This window comes from Phasianus colchicus, chromosome 1 (assembly GCF_987193195.1).
Source record: "Phasianus colchicus chromosome 1, bPhaCol1.hap1.1, whole genome shotgun sequence".
In the NCBI taxonomy this organism is placed as follows: Eukaryota; Metazoa; Chordata; class Aves; order Galliformes; family Phasianidae; genus Phasianus; species Phasianus colchicus.
Genome location: NC_143436.1, coordinates 113,628,161 through 113,643,763, shown reverse-complemented (window position 1 = coordinate 113,643,763; position 15,603 = coordinate 113,628,161). Strand labels below are relative to the sequence as shown.

The following is a 15,603-nucleotide window of genomic DNA, read 5'->3' as shown; positions in this document are numbered from 1 at the left end:
GCACTCAGTTATTTTAAAGCATACAGACAAAAAAATTAAAATGGCAAGCAATACTTTACTTTTGCTGTCTGTATTCTTGATGTATAACAAACTCCTCTAGAACATGCACTTTTTTTGGACTCACTGCATGTGATTTCATAAACTTCATATACTTTACTATCTGAAAGTAATATAATTGTAAAATCATTTAGGTCTGTGTACTTCTGCTAAACATGTAAGGACAAAAAACTCATTTGGCACTAAAAGTTGTTTGCAACACATAATAAACCGGAGGGAATTGGTTCTAATTATACTTAGAAAAATCACTCCAGCACAAGTTCCAAATAAACTACTAATTACTGCAATAACAAATTATATTTGTTCATAAAGAACCATTATTAATTTTTTAAGGAATTGCATATTGGTACCACCTTTATTATCAAACAGCAGCTAAGAGAGACTTCTTTGCAAACAAGCAGCAAGTTCCTTCTTTCATAAATAGACCTTCTGCTTGCTCAGCAATTCTAGCTCTACCAATTTCTCTCATTTTCAAAGAGGATGAAATATATGTCTGTTATTGTTTTTGTTGTTATTGTTGCTGCTTTATTTTTAAAACTAGTTCATTATCATCTACTAGTCCAGTAATGGTTTGGCTGGGAAAGGTTTGGAAAGTGATGTAAGCACCCAAGTCTTTCAGAGAAAAACATGTTTAGAGTAATAACGCTATTTCTGGACACTCTTGAAGGCTTCTCCCTTTAAAGGAAATTTCTTGGTTTGAGAATATTTTGTTTTTATTCCTCCAAGAATTCTCAACAGAAGACAGAACACTATTCAAAGCAAATGCTTGTCAAAATATATCGAGGAAAATAAACATTTTCAGTGCTATCAGTGATTTCAGTACTAATCGTAAGAAACTGCAATTATACCAAGCTTGTCAAGAAGCATATGCATAATTTTAAAATATTTAGCTAATTCAGACACCTTTTCAAACACACTTAGGTTTCTAATTTCATAGGGACCTAAACTTTCTCTCCAAAAAACCTCGAAATTTAAGTGAAAAACTGTAAAAGCAATGGATAGGGAGATCCTTGTAGAAAGTCAGGACTTCTTAGACCTGGACTGGAATACTTCATCTCTGATTCTGAGTTTGTTCCTCCACTGAACTAGACAAATCACTAGTTCTCCTAGTCAGAATCTTTTCTGACTTGATCCTCTAGTCAGAAAAGCACTCAGAAGATTAAATGATTCCGAGTTGTGTGAAAATGATATAATATTTCAGTACTACTTGAACATCTAGAATTCCCAATCCTATCTAGCCACAAGCTAAATAATAAAATGGTAGATTTCAATATCGTCCCTATTCAGTTCATGCATCACAGCTGAAGTCTTAGACAAAACATCTGCAGTCATTTCTGAATTATGGCAAAATTACTTTCACACTAACTCCTTGTTCTAATGGATGGATTCTGAATGACAAATCAACATGTCTGAGACATGGTCCTACAGAAGAAAATCAATTACATCTACTAGATGTGGCCCAATCAAATTAGACACACAGACTCACAAAATCAGCAGGATTGGAAGAAATGTCTTGAGACCCTCTAGTCCTATCCTCCTGCTAAAGCAGATTCCCTGTAACAGGTTCCACGGGAAATTGGGAGTTTTGAGTTATCTCCAGTAAAGGAGACTCACCACCTCTCTGGTCAGGCTGTTCCATGAACACGTACATGTACATGCACAAGAACAGCCTCACTAATAACACCATCACCAGATCCTTTTCAAAAAATCTCCAAATGCATTTCAACTCCAGTTTCACTCAAGCAGTTTTTCTCTAAGTTTGAGACTATAAAAAGGTTTAAGAGCACAAAAAGTCTTATGATCTTAGCCCTAATGGCAACATTCCAAGGCTAAGTACGTAAATCTATGATTAGCAGTGGATTTTAAAAATCTCATATATATGAAGGCTTTTCTTTGTAATGAAACAGTTTAAGTGTTTCACAAGAAACAAAGGGTGTTGCTTGCAAGGAAAGCTTTTCCTTAAGAAAAAAAAAAAAAGTACTTCCCATACTATTTTTACATATCCAACAACATAAGAAGTTAGGACATTCCGTCAGTACAAAGTGAGAATTCAAATGTAGCTAGAGCTAAAGGCTTCTCAGTGAGATAAAGTACTAGCTGAAATGTATAATCAGCATACACAACCATTCTAAATTATTACTGAAGTTTGTTGATATGTGAAAATCAGTTTGTAGAGGAAGCGGACAAAACAACATCCTGGCCACTGTGTTATCTAGATATCTGAGTCATGTACCAAAGCAATGACTAAGCAGGTGTTCTCACAGTAGAATGATTGGATCAAGATTTTCTAAAGGTGAAAACTCACAAATGCTATGTTTTCAAGCAAAGTTTACTCCTCAATAACTTGAAATCAGTTAGTTGAAATATTAAAAATTGCCTAGGGACACTGAAATACTTTACAAACTACATGGACAAGACTTCCCTAAATATGGAAAATGGTATAATGTTTAGAAAATACCACTGCAATATTTCTTTTAAAAGCTCACAAAAGAAGAAAAACATCGCAAGTGGGATTTTAAGAAACATTTAAGAAATAGGTTCCCTCAAAACTAACACTTATATATCTTTGGATTATAAAGGGATATAAACAGCTTTTATATAAGTGCAAATAGGCAAATTATGTCTGATTGTACTAATATTTAATTCTGTTTATTCAAGATTATCAAGGTGTTTTTTTATCCCAATGATGTTATTATCATTAAGATTACCTTAAAAAACAACAAAACAAAAACAATTACTGATTCTGTTTTACATTCCTCTTCTAGTAAAACTGCATTACATCAGCAACCATCTGTGTATGAAGGTGGGCAGAAAAAGAAAACCAACATAAATTTCTAGAAATACTTGAAATACAGCCAAAAATAGCTTAGCTAGTTCTGAATTTATCTTGCTAGAGTGCATACAAGCTTGAGTGCTAGAAGCAAGTATTCAGTGTCCTAAGAATATAATTGAGCATCCATTTTAAGCCTGTATCAGTGGCAAATAATTTGATTCCTCATTTGAATCACAATTCTGAAAAATTCTCTGAAAGAAATTCTCTCTGTACCAAAGGACTAAAGATGATTTAATAGCATAATTTGAAATGCTGTCTTTTTATGAATACTTGTAACAGCTGGAACACCAGTCAAAGTTATAGATATGATCAAACAAGTGGAATAGACTTAGGCACCTGATTAATTGAAAGCAAAATGCCATGAAGTGTGATAAATATACATTGTGGGTTTTTTTTTTGTTTGTTTTTCTTCTGTCTTTGATCACACATTTCCAGTTCTAGTGTTTTGTTCAAAGAAAGCAAAGAAAGGTAAGAGTCTTCTGTGAAAAACACAGTCATGAAGAACCTAATAACAGAAAGCTAAGAAAAAGAAATGACCACAAATGGTTACTCAAATGTCACCTAATGGTATTAAAGTTGTATGTGGCATTTAATTTTCTCTAAATTATCATAGTTCCAAGGAGATACATAGTGTCACCAGTTTTTGTGTTAAAATATGAGGAAGAGGGTTATCTTTTATTATAACTACTACTTATAGCACAGAACTCAATACATAAATGCATCAGCACACTCCAGAATTTCTATTTGAGTTTTTTTTTAAAGCCTTTGTGTTTCATGAAAAACTTTTGTTTTCATATTTATAGCTGACAGGTGAAAATTTGTTGGACTTTCTGTCTCTAAAAGCTTCTCTTTCTTGTTGACTTCCATTAAAAGCACAGAAGACAACCCAAAAACAGTATATATTTTTTTTTCAAACAGATTGTTCTGACAATCACAATAGCTTCTGTGTGTTCTAGCATCTTATGAGACTCAAAAGCAATGAGTGTGAAACCATAGCTTCAATTAGGTTATGGTGCTTGACTTCAATAGGGTTTGTATTTTCACTCCTGGAATTCTAATTTGGGAATTTTGTGCAGTTAAGCATGTGGGACAGAAAGACTGGCATCATCTACACACTGCATATGCCATCTACATACTTAAATTAGAACAGTACTGCTCAAGCAGTCATTTTCTAGAATTTAATTCCCTACATTTGCAAACTGGAGCATAACTCTGTGAGCAAGAAAGAGGGAATTTGACAATGCTACTGTGCAAGAACCACAACACCAAGTTTCTAGTCCAACAGGAACTGAACTCCAAATCTGTTTTTCTTCTGTAATGATAAATACCATTTTTGCATGGAAACATAATATTTAGCCACATGTAACTGTTACAGACAACCATCACAAATTTACCTCAACAGGGTAATACGGAAACAGATTATTCAATTAACCCTTAACAGCCCAAAGTAGCAAAATAATGTTTCATGCTTGAAAAGGGAGGATAGGTCCTCAGCTTAGGAACTTTAATAGACTTCCTGGATAATGTGTTTAAAATATAATTGTTAAAGGGGCTTCCTAAGTACATCAGTTGAGGATGCCCTCTTTTTTTTTTTTTTTTTTTTTAAATTTAAGTAGGCTGTAAAGAGTTATTTAAGGTGCTGATGAGATGAATATGAAGGCAAGGCTGAGTAGGTAGGTGAGACCTACTCATGTTCCGTTATCTTTGTTGTAAAATTGGTGTGCGTGATCTAACAGGACAGGCAGAAACAATTTCCCAGAAAGCAGTAACATTCAGCCATCAGCAGGCAGTTAGTTACAGGGCTGAGGAAGAAATAGGATGGTTCATTAAATTCATTACCTCACAGGATGAGGATTGCGTGCGATAACTTGGCACTATCTTAAAGGTGATACTTCCACGCATTTCCCTCTGCAAAAAGAAAAGCACTTCATTAAAGACTAAGATGCCTAATATCTCCAAATCACTAATATTTGATAGGAAAGCATTATAGTTAATCTAAGAGCAGTTGTATGCTCTCCTAAAGGAAATATTCAGGGAAGCTGAAATGCTATGGCAAATTTGTAATTACACTTACAAGTGAATGTTTAGATAATCTCTCACTGTCCGAAGAATGAACATGCATTATCAGATTGTTCACCTGACCAGTTTTTGAATCTCTACATACAGCCATATTTTAAGTTGAGAAATTCACAGATGTGTAGGCTTCTTCCATATCATTCCTTCCTTTGTATACACATGCTTGTGATCTACACAATACTTGCTACCAAAGTGACATTTTCTTCTAATTATGCATGTTAAATAGTGAAAACATTCACTGTTTCTGAAAAAGCTGCACGTCACTTCAATAAATGTAGAAACACAAATAGTCTTACGTCATAATAGAAGATGGGGTCTGTTGGTAGAATGTAGAAAGATTTTGCATTACACATACAAGTAGACTATCAAGGATAGAAGAGAAAGGGGATGTTGCAATACAATTTTGCAAAGTTTTGTAAAAATATTACAAATGCTTTTATAAAGAACAGGGGAAAGATATCAGGCACTTACAAGCATTTTTTGTAGTTGTTCTACTGTTTGATTTGCCACACTGATGCCGTTTATTTCTCGGATTTCATCCCCTACATGTAATGTACCTGCAGAATTAACAAAACACACAATCAACACAATTACTTACACAAACTAAGAACTGTAAGTCAGTACTGATCTTCATATGAAGGCATAAATATGAAACAGTGTTTATATATACTATATATATATATTTTTTTTTGCTAGATTCATAAAAGAATGCTGGTAATGATGCATTAGAATCTGTCCTGGAGACTGCAGTCAAATGCCAGCTCAGGCATCTTATATAGTATATAGAAAGAAAACATCAGTTTCCTTACAGGTACACTGAAAAAACTCACACATTGAATAGAAATTCCCCTGCAAACAGTTGGCTGCCAAAGTCCAGCAGAGACATTCAATCAGTATTTTATCAAACTATTGCTTAGTGTAGTCTGGCTTCTGGACACTGTCTTAATTTCATCAGTCAGGCTGTTTTTCACATCTCTGATTTACATTTGCAGTTTACATTTACAGTTACAGAATGCATTTTCTGCAGATACTCTTCACCATAACTTGAATGTGAATGACTGGTATGACTACCTACAAGCTCAGATGATGAAACAAATATCCACTCAGCTAAGGCAAGCCACAAACTGACCTCCTGAAGATGAGATGGGAATGGCATGCCACAAGGCTCTTAGAGACACCCCAAAAGATAAATCAGTGAGGCAGCACCAAACTATCTTCAGGATTAGAAGCAAAGTAGGAGGCTCTTTTGGATGACAATTTTAGATTTGAGTAGTTCAAGCCTACATGATTTTCTAGCAGTTCTCCTGGAAAACTTCCACGGTATTTGCAGAAACATCTTACTTCTAAAATATATTCTTGTTAGAAAGGAGTATACTTGACATTTTTTAATAATTCCATATAATTAGTAGTTCCCATGATAGCTATGCTTATGCATCTAATTTCAGTACCTTTTCTACTGTCTGTGCTATGTTTTCTCAGGACCTAAACTATCCAAATGTATAATGCATTTGTGGTAACATAGAATGGACATATTTCTGGATTAAATGTCTTTGTCTTCGTAAGTCAAAATGAAGACAGTTTTAGGAAGTATGTACTTTTGCTCTGCAGAGAAGTATAAGAAATCCTATCCTATCAGGGAGAAGACAGAACAAATTCTGGGAGTCCCTAATCAGAAACATTTAGTAGTCAAAAGGAAACTGGAGCTTGGAGGGCAGTGAACAAATCATTGTGTTTTCACTAAGCCATCACCTGCATTTTGTTGGAATTCAATAAGCCTTGCCAGGCACATCAGTGTAATTCTGCTTGGGTGAATTTCACATTAAGTCACTTCAAGAATGCAGCACTGACAGTGTACAACTGCTGTTTTTCCATTGGGGTTAAACAGGCAGCCAATAAAGTTGTCTCTCTTCTTTGGAAATCCTACATTTTTAATGCAATATTAAGATTTTTTCTTAAATGTATTTTAAAAATGTATTCACTTTTTAACATGTATGAGCCCAAACCAGTCAGCAGGAAAAAAATGTAGGAGTTAAGATACTGCCCCTGAAAACAGTATTCAGAGCATGAGGGGTCTTATGAGAAACCACAGGTAAAATTGAATGGACAATTGAGGTAAGTCAAGGTACAGAAACAATGGAGAAAACCAAGACATAATCAAAAGCCTGAGATCTGAGATACAATTCATTTATCCTAAAAATACAAGTAAATTAAAAGACAATTTTTAGTAACCGAAATTGGTGTTTCACTTTCATCAAATTGAATTCCCTGGGAGGTGAAAGTCGATAGAATCTTTACAAGCTTATCTTCCTAATACAACTTTCCCATCTTTTGAATAAGGACAGCTATAATTGACAGGGCTACATATATCTGATATACAGATGGAGGCAGACTTCACAGCAGTTCCTATTTTGTGACTGGAAATTGTGTGATTTGTGCTTAATAGTGCTAGACCTGGAATAATATAGCTCCTGTAATACTCTCCACAGATCTGTTATCTAGTAATCGCTATTACTGCCTGGCACTTCTCCATATAGCAAGCAGAAGAAACAATAAAATTAGAAACAAATGAAAGCCACAGACCTTTTCAGTAGGATTCAAACACATGTTGTACTCAAGATCACTATCATGATTTACGTTGTTCTATTCAGTAAAAATGTTCTATATACAGGCAGTCAAATGATGTGGTAAAACTAATAGGCAGCTAGAGCACTAACAAAACTAGAAACACTAAAACATGAGAATATTACAGAAACATTGAAATATGGTTCATTTCCACTTAAACCTATGTGCAGAAGAGCTACCTCAGTTAGACGGAGCACGTATGAAATAGGTTAAATTTCCCAAAGTTTCAGAAGTAAAAGACACTGTGTAATTTTAAAAAAGTGAACAGAGTTCTAATGGGCACAGCTGGATTTTTTGACAGGTTTTAAAAGGTTTCTATTACTCCCATTATGGAACAGTCACATGAAACAACACCTTGCAGAGGATCATTACTACCTAAGAACAGCTAGAAGCCAACTTCCTTCCTAAACTAAGGATTTTTTTTGCTTCACTTTTTTGTTGTTGTTTTTTTGAGCCTCAATATCAAAAGTACAAAGATCATCAAGAAATGCTTGAAAATACAACACGGAGAAGTTTAATTTCTTAGTAGAACAAGGTTTGTCCATCTTTGCAAGGGAAAGTATTGTAAATAGTCTAAGGATTTTTTCTAAAGATGATTAAGTAAGTATGGCTTGAGAAATCAGCAGCATTTCAATCTCCCACTGAGCTATAATCACATTTCCCTAGTTAAAGCTTATGTGAAACATAAAGGGCTGACATATACAAAGAAAAGGAGAGAAAGGCAGTTAATGGGTTCCATGTAGACAGAAGTCCATAATACCATGGAATAGTAGCGATCAAAATGAGGAATATATGGTGTTACACAATTAAAACAAAATGATTTAAATAACTATTTATGACACATAATTACCTTGCCGGTGAATCATTCCTCCGTGCATAATTCTTGCCACAATGCAATGGTTCAGCTCATTCATTTTTAAAGTGATTCCCTAGGAGAAGAATTGTATTATAGTGCTAACATAAAACATTCAGCAGCGTGACTCTTGAGTGGATAAGAACAGTCACTAACCTGTTCCTAACAGTTCTTAAAAAGCTTGAAGACAGGATGCATATTGTAAGGTAATAAACTTTGCCACTCCCTTAAATATGAGCAACGAAAACAGATGCTATTTGTAAGACGAAGGTGCAATAATTTAATAAATCACTGTCTAAGATTCTGATTTGTTAAAAATGTAATTCTGTATTCAAGTGCACAGTTTTACATGGTAGAGCCTAATCTGGTATAACTACAAGTTTGTTTTTAAACAGAAACAGCTACAGGGGTGCTGCTGCAGCACTTGAATGGAAGGATATAGATAGGGAAGTAAACATACACAGTGGTGCTGAACTATTTCAACTATACTGCCAACTGCGAAGTGCAGAAACTTTTCTGAAATCAATATAACATCGATCTTTATCAGTGCAGAGTGAAGCAGAATACTGAGGTTCTCCCCATACCATTGGTTCATCTGTGTTCTTCTGGAACTGCACCAGTCGAACTCGCGTTACATTCTCCATATCCATGTCGCCGTTGGCGCTTTCTGGAGAATCTCCGTTTAAGTATGGAGAGGTGGGAGGAGGTGTAACTCTCAGCGCTTCATCACTGTAAACTTCATGTGCCACTACGTCATGAGTTTGAAGTAAGGCCTAGAGAGATTACATTAACCACAATAGCATCATTTTCCACCATCTCTGATGGTCCCCACTCATTCCTTATAAATACTTTGGAAACTCCAGAAACAAGAGGTAAAACTCAAGTTATTTGTGCCTCATTTTCTATACAGTGACTTTTCTATGAAGTGTGTGTAAGTTAAAAATAATCAGACTGAAAATCCATGTACACATACCGAACCTTCAAAATGCATGAGAAAACATAATTTTCTACTGTAGATGCTTCAGTGAGAATGAGGTTATTTCCCTCTCCCTTATCTTTCCAATACCTGCAAGGTATCAGAATTAAGCTACCTTTATTTATGTGCATAGACACAGAATTAGGAAGCTATCTTTTAAAGCTAATTATTCCATAATAATTACTTTAGAAAAACAAAAAGGTATTCAGTTTCCATGATACTTCATTGTAACAAGGACAGTCTATGAATCATTACCGAATGAAACAATGAAATACTGTGTTTTTTGTTTATTAGCATAACCACTTTCATACTCTCCCCTTCTGCTGGAGCACAGACCCAGCACAGCTGCACTGGATGAAAATAATAATGTAAAAGAACAAAATAGCCAAATACGACCTCATTAGTTTTACTCTCTCTCCTAATACAAAGAATGGTACTGGTACTGGCAGTGATTGACTACATGTTATTAGATGTATTTAATAAGCAGAACAACTGACTGTGTAAGCATACTAACTTAGGGCAAAGACAAGAAGCCTGCATGGCAATTAAAAGCATAACATACTAATATAAGATGAAGGGGAAATTCTTTACAGAGAGAGTGGTGAGGTGCTGGAACAGCTGTCCAGAGAGGTTGTGGATGCCCTGTCCCTGGAGGTGTTCAAGGGCAGGTTGGATGGGGCCCTGGGCAGCCTGGTCTAGCATTAGGTGGGAAGGTTGGTGGCCCTGCATGTGGCAGGGGGGTTGGAGATTCATAATCCTTGAGGTCCCTTCCAACCCTGGCCATTCTATGATTCTGTGATTCTGTGAAGTTGGACAAACTATAATAACCTTTTACAAAACAGTATTCAACAGCACCAAGCTTTTTATGATATGTCATTTTACTTTTCTCCAGGGTATCTTTAAGACCCCTGGAACATCTCCATTTCATACTTGCATTTAACACTTAATAAGGAGTATATTATAGCTAAACTGCTTCTATCCAAAAAATAAATACAATTTGTATGTGAACATGTTTGCGCTATGCCTGTTTTTACTCATCAAGGACCAGAGAAAGATCCCACCTCTGTACCAAAAAGGCTGGGCTTCTCAGAGAAGGACTGATAAATAAAGTCTCACAATATACTGCAGAGATATTAGCCACTACTGCAGATAGGTCAAACAGTATTGTAGCTAACACCTTGCTAACTATAATTTAAATGCTCTTGCAAAACTCATCACTCTTGCAAGACTTTAATTCTTTTTGGCAGGGAAATCTGACTCTGCTACATCTTCATCTTTGATTACAATGTTTAAGCAAAACAAACTGAAATAGTGATTAAAAAACCATCCCCACAAGATGTTTTTCTTAAGTGGAACCCAAGGCAGAAATGGGATTTTCATGGCCCCTGTTATAATCTTAATGTGTTCCCAAGACAGTACTTCAAATGTGTATCATGTCATAAAAGATAACCTCACTAACAGTTTAAGTTAACTTTCCTCAAGTCAAACTGTAGTTGGGAATTCAGCATTGTAGTGGCGGAACAGAATTTCCTTAACTAGTAATGCTCTGCCCACATTCTTGCCTGATTTTCCAGTGTTTTAAGACCATCTACATAAATACTATTTCAGTTAAACATTCACCTGTACAAGCATTTTATTTATTAACTTATTTATTCTACCACTAAGTTGAAACTTGTAACAATTCCTCAGTAACCCCTCTGCTTTCATCTGGACTAGTTTAAAAACATTTTCTGTTAAGAGGTCTGGACTGTAAATTTAAGTCAAACTACTTTAGCTAAATAACTCAAAATTTGATTTAATTTACAAGTAAACATTCCTAAATAGGAGTCAAATTCTATAATCTGGAAGTGTTCGCAGTTGCCCCAAATAAGTGAGAAAACAATCTGTTCAACTTCATGCACTTGCTTGTACTTGTATTCTCCACCCTTTAATACTGCATTTCTTATGTAATTTGTGACCTTACATTTGCTTCACTTGCCTTGCTTTATATTTTTAGCAGTGATGTATCTTTAATATGAAACTAAAATATGGTAATTTGAACTTTTTTAAGGTTCAGAATTATACTAGATGACTTCTGAATGTTCCAACAAAAACTGTGACAAATTCACAATCACTAGATATTTAAGTATGGCAACCTTAGATTATCCATAAGGCACACAAGAGTAAAATAAAACTGAAAAGCCAAAAAAACCTATGAACTCGAGGCCGCACCTCAAGTACTGTGTCCAGTTTTGGGCTCCTCACTGCAAGAAAGACATTGAGGCCCTGGAGCGGGTTCAAAGAAGGGCGACAAAGCTGGTGAGGGGTCTGGAGCACAGGCCTTATGAGGAACGGCTGAAGGAGCTGGGATTGTTCAGTCTGAACAAGAGGAGGCTCAGGGAGACCTTATTGCTCTCTATAACTACCTGAAGGGAGGATGTAAGTGAGGTGGGGGTTGGCCTCTTCTCTCATGTAACTGGTGATGGAACCAGAGGGAATGGCTTCAAGCTGCACCAGGGCAGATTCAGGCTGGACGTTAGGAAATACTACTTCTCTGAAAGAGTGGTCAGGCACTGGAATGGGCTGCCCAGGGAGGTGGTGGAGTCGACGACCCTGGAGGTGTTCAAGGAATGTTTGGATGTTGTGTTGAAGGATGTGGCTTAGTGAGAACTATTGGTATTGGTGGATGGTTGGACTGGATGATCTTGAAGGTCTTTTACAACCTTGGTGATTCTGTGAACATGAACATCTCCATCCCAATAAGAGTACTGAAAAATCCACACTTTACTGGCAATATATGTAGAGTTATAAAGCTCTACACATAACCTAAACTATAAACACATTTAAGTTATAAGTAAATGGGATGGCTTATATCTCATTATCTTCTAATTACGTGCACATTAGATAACAAAAAAAATAATTGTAAAATACTGTTACCATGTTAACATGCATGTTCCTACTTGTCTTGTTGCTCTTGTTTCTGTGCATCAGAGCTCAATAATTCACTAACCAGAGTATTGCTCTTTATAATGCGTGGCAAACACACTGAATGTAAACTGACAATACTGTTATACTTACACAATACACAGTTATTTCCTTTCATCAGTCATGTTCCATTTACAGAAGCTAAGTACCAGACAGTATAGTTTGTGGTAGTTTAAAAACTTCTATTTGTCTGTCAATATGGCTGAGCACCATTCTACCTTGTTCTATTTTCTGTTTTAAGCAGGTATTCCTATTAAATGTTGATCCAGATTTGCTATAGACTTTAGGATAGGTATCATCTTTAGGCAGCAACATATCAGCATACTGCAGAGACCAACACCTTCCACCTTGTCCTGAGAGCCCATCAGCTACTAGATTACACTGTCTAGTTTCTGATGTACATCTCCTCAGGTTTAATTTTACCTGCAAGGAGACCAGCTTGCTTGCTCTGTGTCCTTTTTCATGACACAAGCAAAGTACTGTAAGGGAATAATAATGAGATTCATTTCAGAAAAATACTCCTGAGCTAAGCTAAAATAATAAAATCAGTGCACCTAAAGCTACTCTGGCCATCAAAAGAAGGTACTGGGACATGCAGCTCTCCAGTTTTCATCTTCTACCTGAATATGAGGTTGGTTTCAGATCATTCTTTCTTGGAAATTAGGTATATCCTTCAGACTTAGAGTAATTCAGCTTTCAGGTTAGCAAATTCCACAAAGCTCCCTGCACATAATCCTTGTGTTAGGGAAAGTCACAATTCATTGTTTTAAATGGACACAGTGTACAGCAGGTTGAAGAAAACACTGAGTTTGGAATCCATGAATTTTATCACAGAATAAACAAAAGAAATCCTTTCAAAATATTGACCTTCAGTAACTTGCTATAAAGCAAGGACATCCCTGAACTTAGGCCAATGGCCGCACACAAGTCAGGCAGATACAACAGGAGCTGATACGTAATGTCAATTCACTAGACTGTACAAGCTATTCATTTACTACATAATAATGTTAAATGAACTTTGACTTTGCAATGAATTCACATGCTAGAATATACCTTTATCCTAAAAAGAATTTGGGAAAAAGAAAAAGGAGAATCCCTGCTCTGCCTATGGATATCCAAAAAGATTCACTCCTGCCTCAACTTACCTCCCAAATCCCTCAAAATAGACCATGGCACTTTACCAGAAGTAGGATTACTCCATACTGCAGACCATAGGCTTTTTCACTGACCTATGGAAGTGTTTAGCAGCTTAACTAGTCAAATAATTTTACACTAGACAAATAACTGCCTGATGCTGTGTAGGAGAAAAAAAAAATCCCTCCTGTATTGTCATTATAAAAAATATCTAAAATCATTAATATGTAACTACTGTTATCAGCAAAGCTTTGAGATTCTTTTGTTGCTTACTCTCCTTAAAACAGAAGCAATGAGAGCAAAATATTTCAATCAGCCTGCTCTGATGAGAACTAGCTTTCTGAAAAAGCATTCCTAAAATCTGCTGATTATCTTTGCAACAGTTATAAACAACAGTCTCAATACACTGTGGTCCCACAATAGTGGAGACCAACAGTAGTACTAGTAGCTAGTAGTAGCAGCTATTTTGCCAGGTCAGCAGATTAGAATAATTTATTAATAGGTATATTACATTGCATATGGTTTCATCACCTGCAAATTTTAGGGAGAACTTAGTGAACTAAAGTTTTTAAATAAAAAAATACTTTCTAAAAAAATTAAAGGCAAGGAGTAGTAGCTTACCATGAAATGAGGTTGTGTTAAAATACGCTTTAGCTCCTTTGCATCATTGTTTTCCGGGTAACATGAAATTTCTTCCAATACCTGCAAAACACATATGAAAGACACTCACAGTAACTGACCCTCACGCCGGTCAGTTCTCTGAAAGATTATTAAAAATATTTTTGTCAGATAAGGGCATTTGAGACTGTCACCACAAAGGAACAAAACAACTAATTTCAATTCTGAGATATTAAAGAAATATGATGGAAACAGCTGCTCGTTTTTTTTCAACTGATGGTATTACTTCAACAGCTAAACATGGAGACAGAAGGAAAGAGCTAAGCTGCAGGTCACGTACATCACCTACCACCAATTGTTACTTTCATACACGATCTCAGCTTATTAAAACAATCACCTTAAAAGCGGAATTAAACATCGTGATAAAAATATTCTCTCCACAAATTAAATGTCTAAAGACAAGAAGTGCATGCTATCCCAGCTTCAAGTTCATGTTTTTTATAGAATCTGGGCCATACTTCAGTTTATCACAGGGTGAAGAAGCAGGGAGTTAGTAAATTATAATTCCTTTGTCTGCAAATCAATACTGTCACCTTGATGTTCAACGTGTTACTGCCTGAACAACAAAAGCAAAGCTTTCTGCCTCTGGGATCAGCTCCCAGGATTAACTGCTGGGAAATATTCTACAGAACTTTGTGGTTTTCATCACTGTGACTTCAGTTATTTCACCATTTTCAAGTCTTTCTGTCCATTCCATTTTAATAACACTGTAAACATTTTTTTCTATGACATCACCCCCCACAGCTACATTTGTTTTTACCAACAATACAACTATTTCTTTCATTTACTTGATGCCAAAATACTATTTGCCAGGTGTAAGAAAATCTGTAGTTTATATATCCTTTGTAATAATGGGCCAATTTTATTGCACCTCTAGGTTTGCACTTCATGGAATTATTCATGCTACTCTTCTTTTTTCCCAATTTAAAGAAGCTGATAATATAATCAGCTTATAATATCTAATTTTTGTGTAGAAGTTATATCAGACTTTTCCTGAAGAGATTTATACTGAATGTAAAAGATACTGCATTTACCTAATGAGTATTCCACTTTAATACTGAGAGTGCTGCAGCAAAAGTTAAATGATGAAATTGAATAATACATATATATAATCCTTAGAGATACAATGGAATTCTACAAGTTTATGCAACATGTTATGTAATTTAAGCAAGCAGTGGTAGAATCTCAGAACAATTCAGATTATGAGGCAGAATACATATCTCAATAAAGACATTCCATCAAACTTTCTAGGCAAAATGTATATATTCAAACTATTACCTCTTTGGCTCTCTGTACAGCATCACTTGGAGGATTCCTGATCTGTGGCGAAGATTTTGTGTTTATTTTGTCATAAAGCTGTAAGAACAAGAAAACAAACTGTTGAAATCATACGCTACTTTATATAAAGTA

The 15,603-nt window shown here is 35.6% G+C and overlaps 1 protein-coding gene across 5 annotated transcripts in view; it reads right to left on the bottom strand.

Moving 5' to 3' along the window:
* Nucleotides 1-15,603, bottom strand: part of CASK (calcium/calmodulin dependent serine protein kinase) — a 199,519-nt gene that overhangs the window by 22,729 nt on the left and 161,187 nt on the right. For all 5 annotated transcript variants that reach the window (XM_090123585.1, XM_031594591.2, XM_031594593.2 and 2 more), the window contains 6 exons: nt 15,472-15,549; nt 14,137-14,217; nt 9,026-9,214; nt 8,439-8,517; nt 5,438-5,523; nt 4,730-4,798 (listed from right to left, as the gene is read on the bottom strand). In XM_090123585.1, coding sequence (XP_089979711.1) covers nt 4,730-4,798; nt 5,438-5,523; nt 8,439-8,517; nt 9,026-9,214; nt 14,137-14,217; nt 15,472-15,549 — 582 coding nt within the window. The remainder of the gene's footprint in view (nt 1-4,729; nt 4,799-5,437; nt 5,524-8,438; nt 8,518-9,025; nt 9,215-14,136; nt 14,218-15,471; nt 15,550-15,603) is intronic.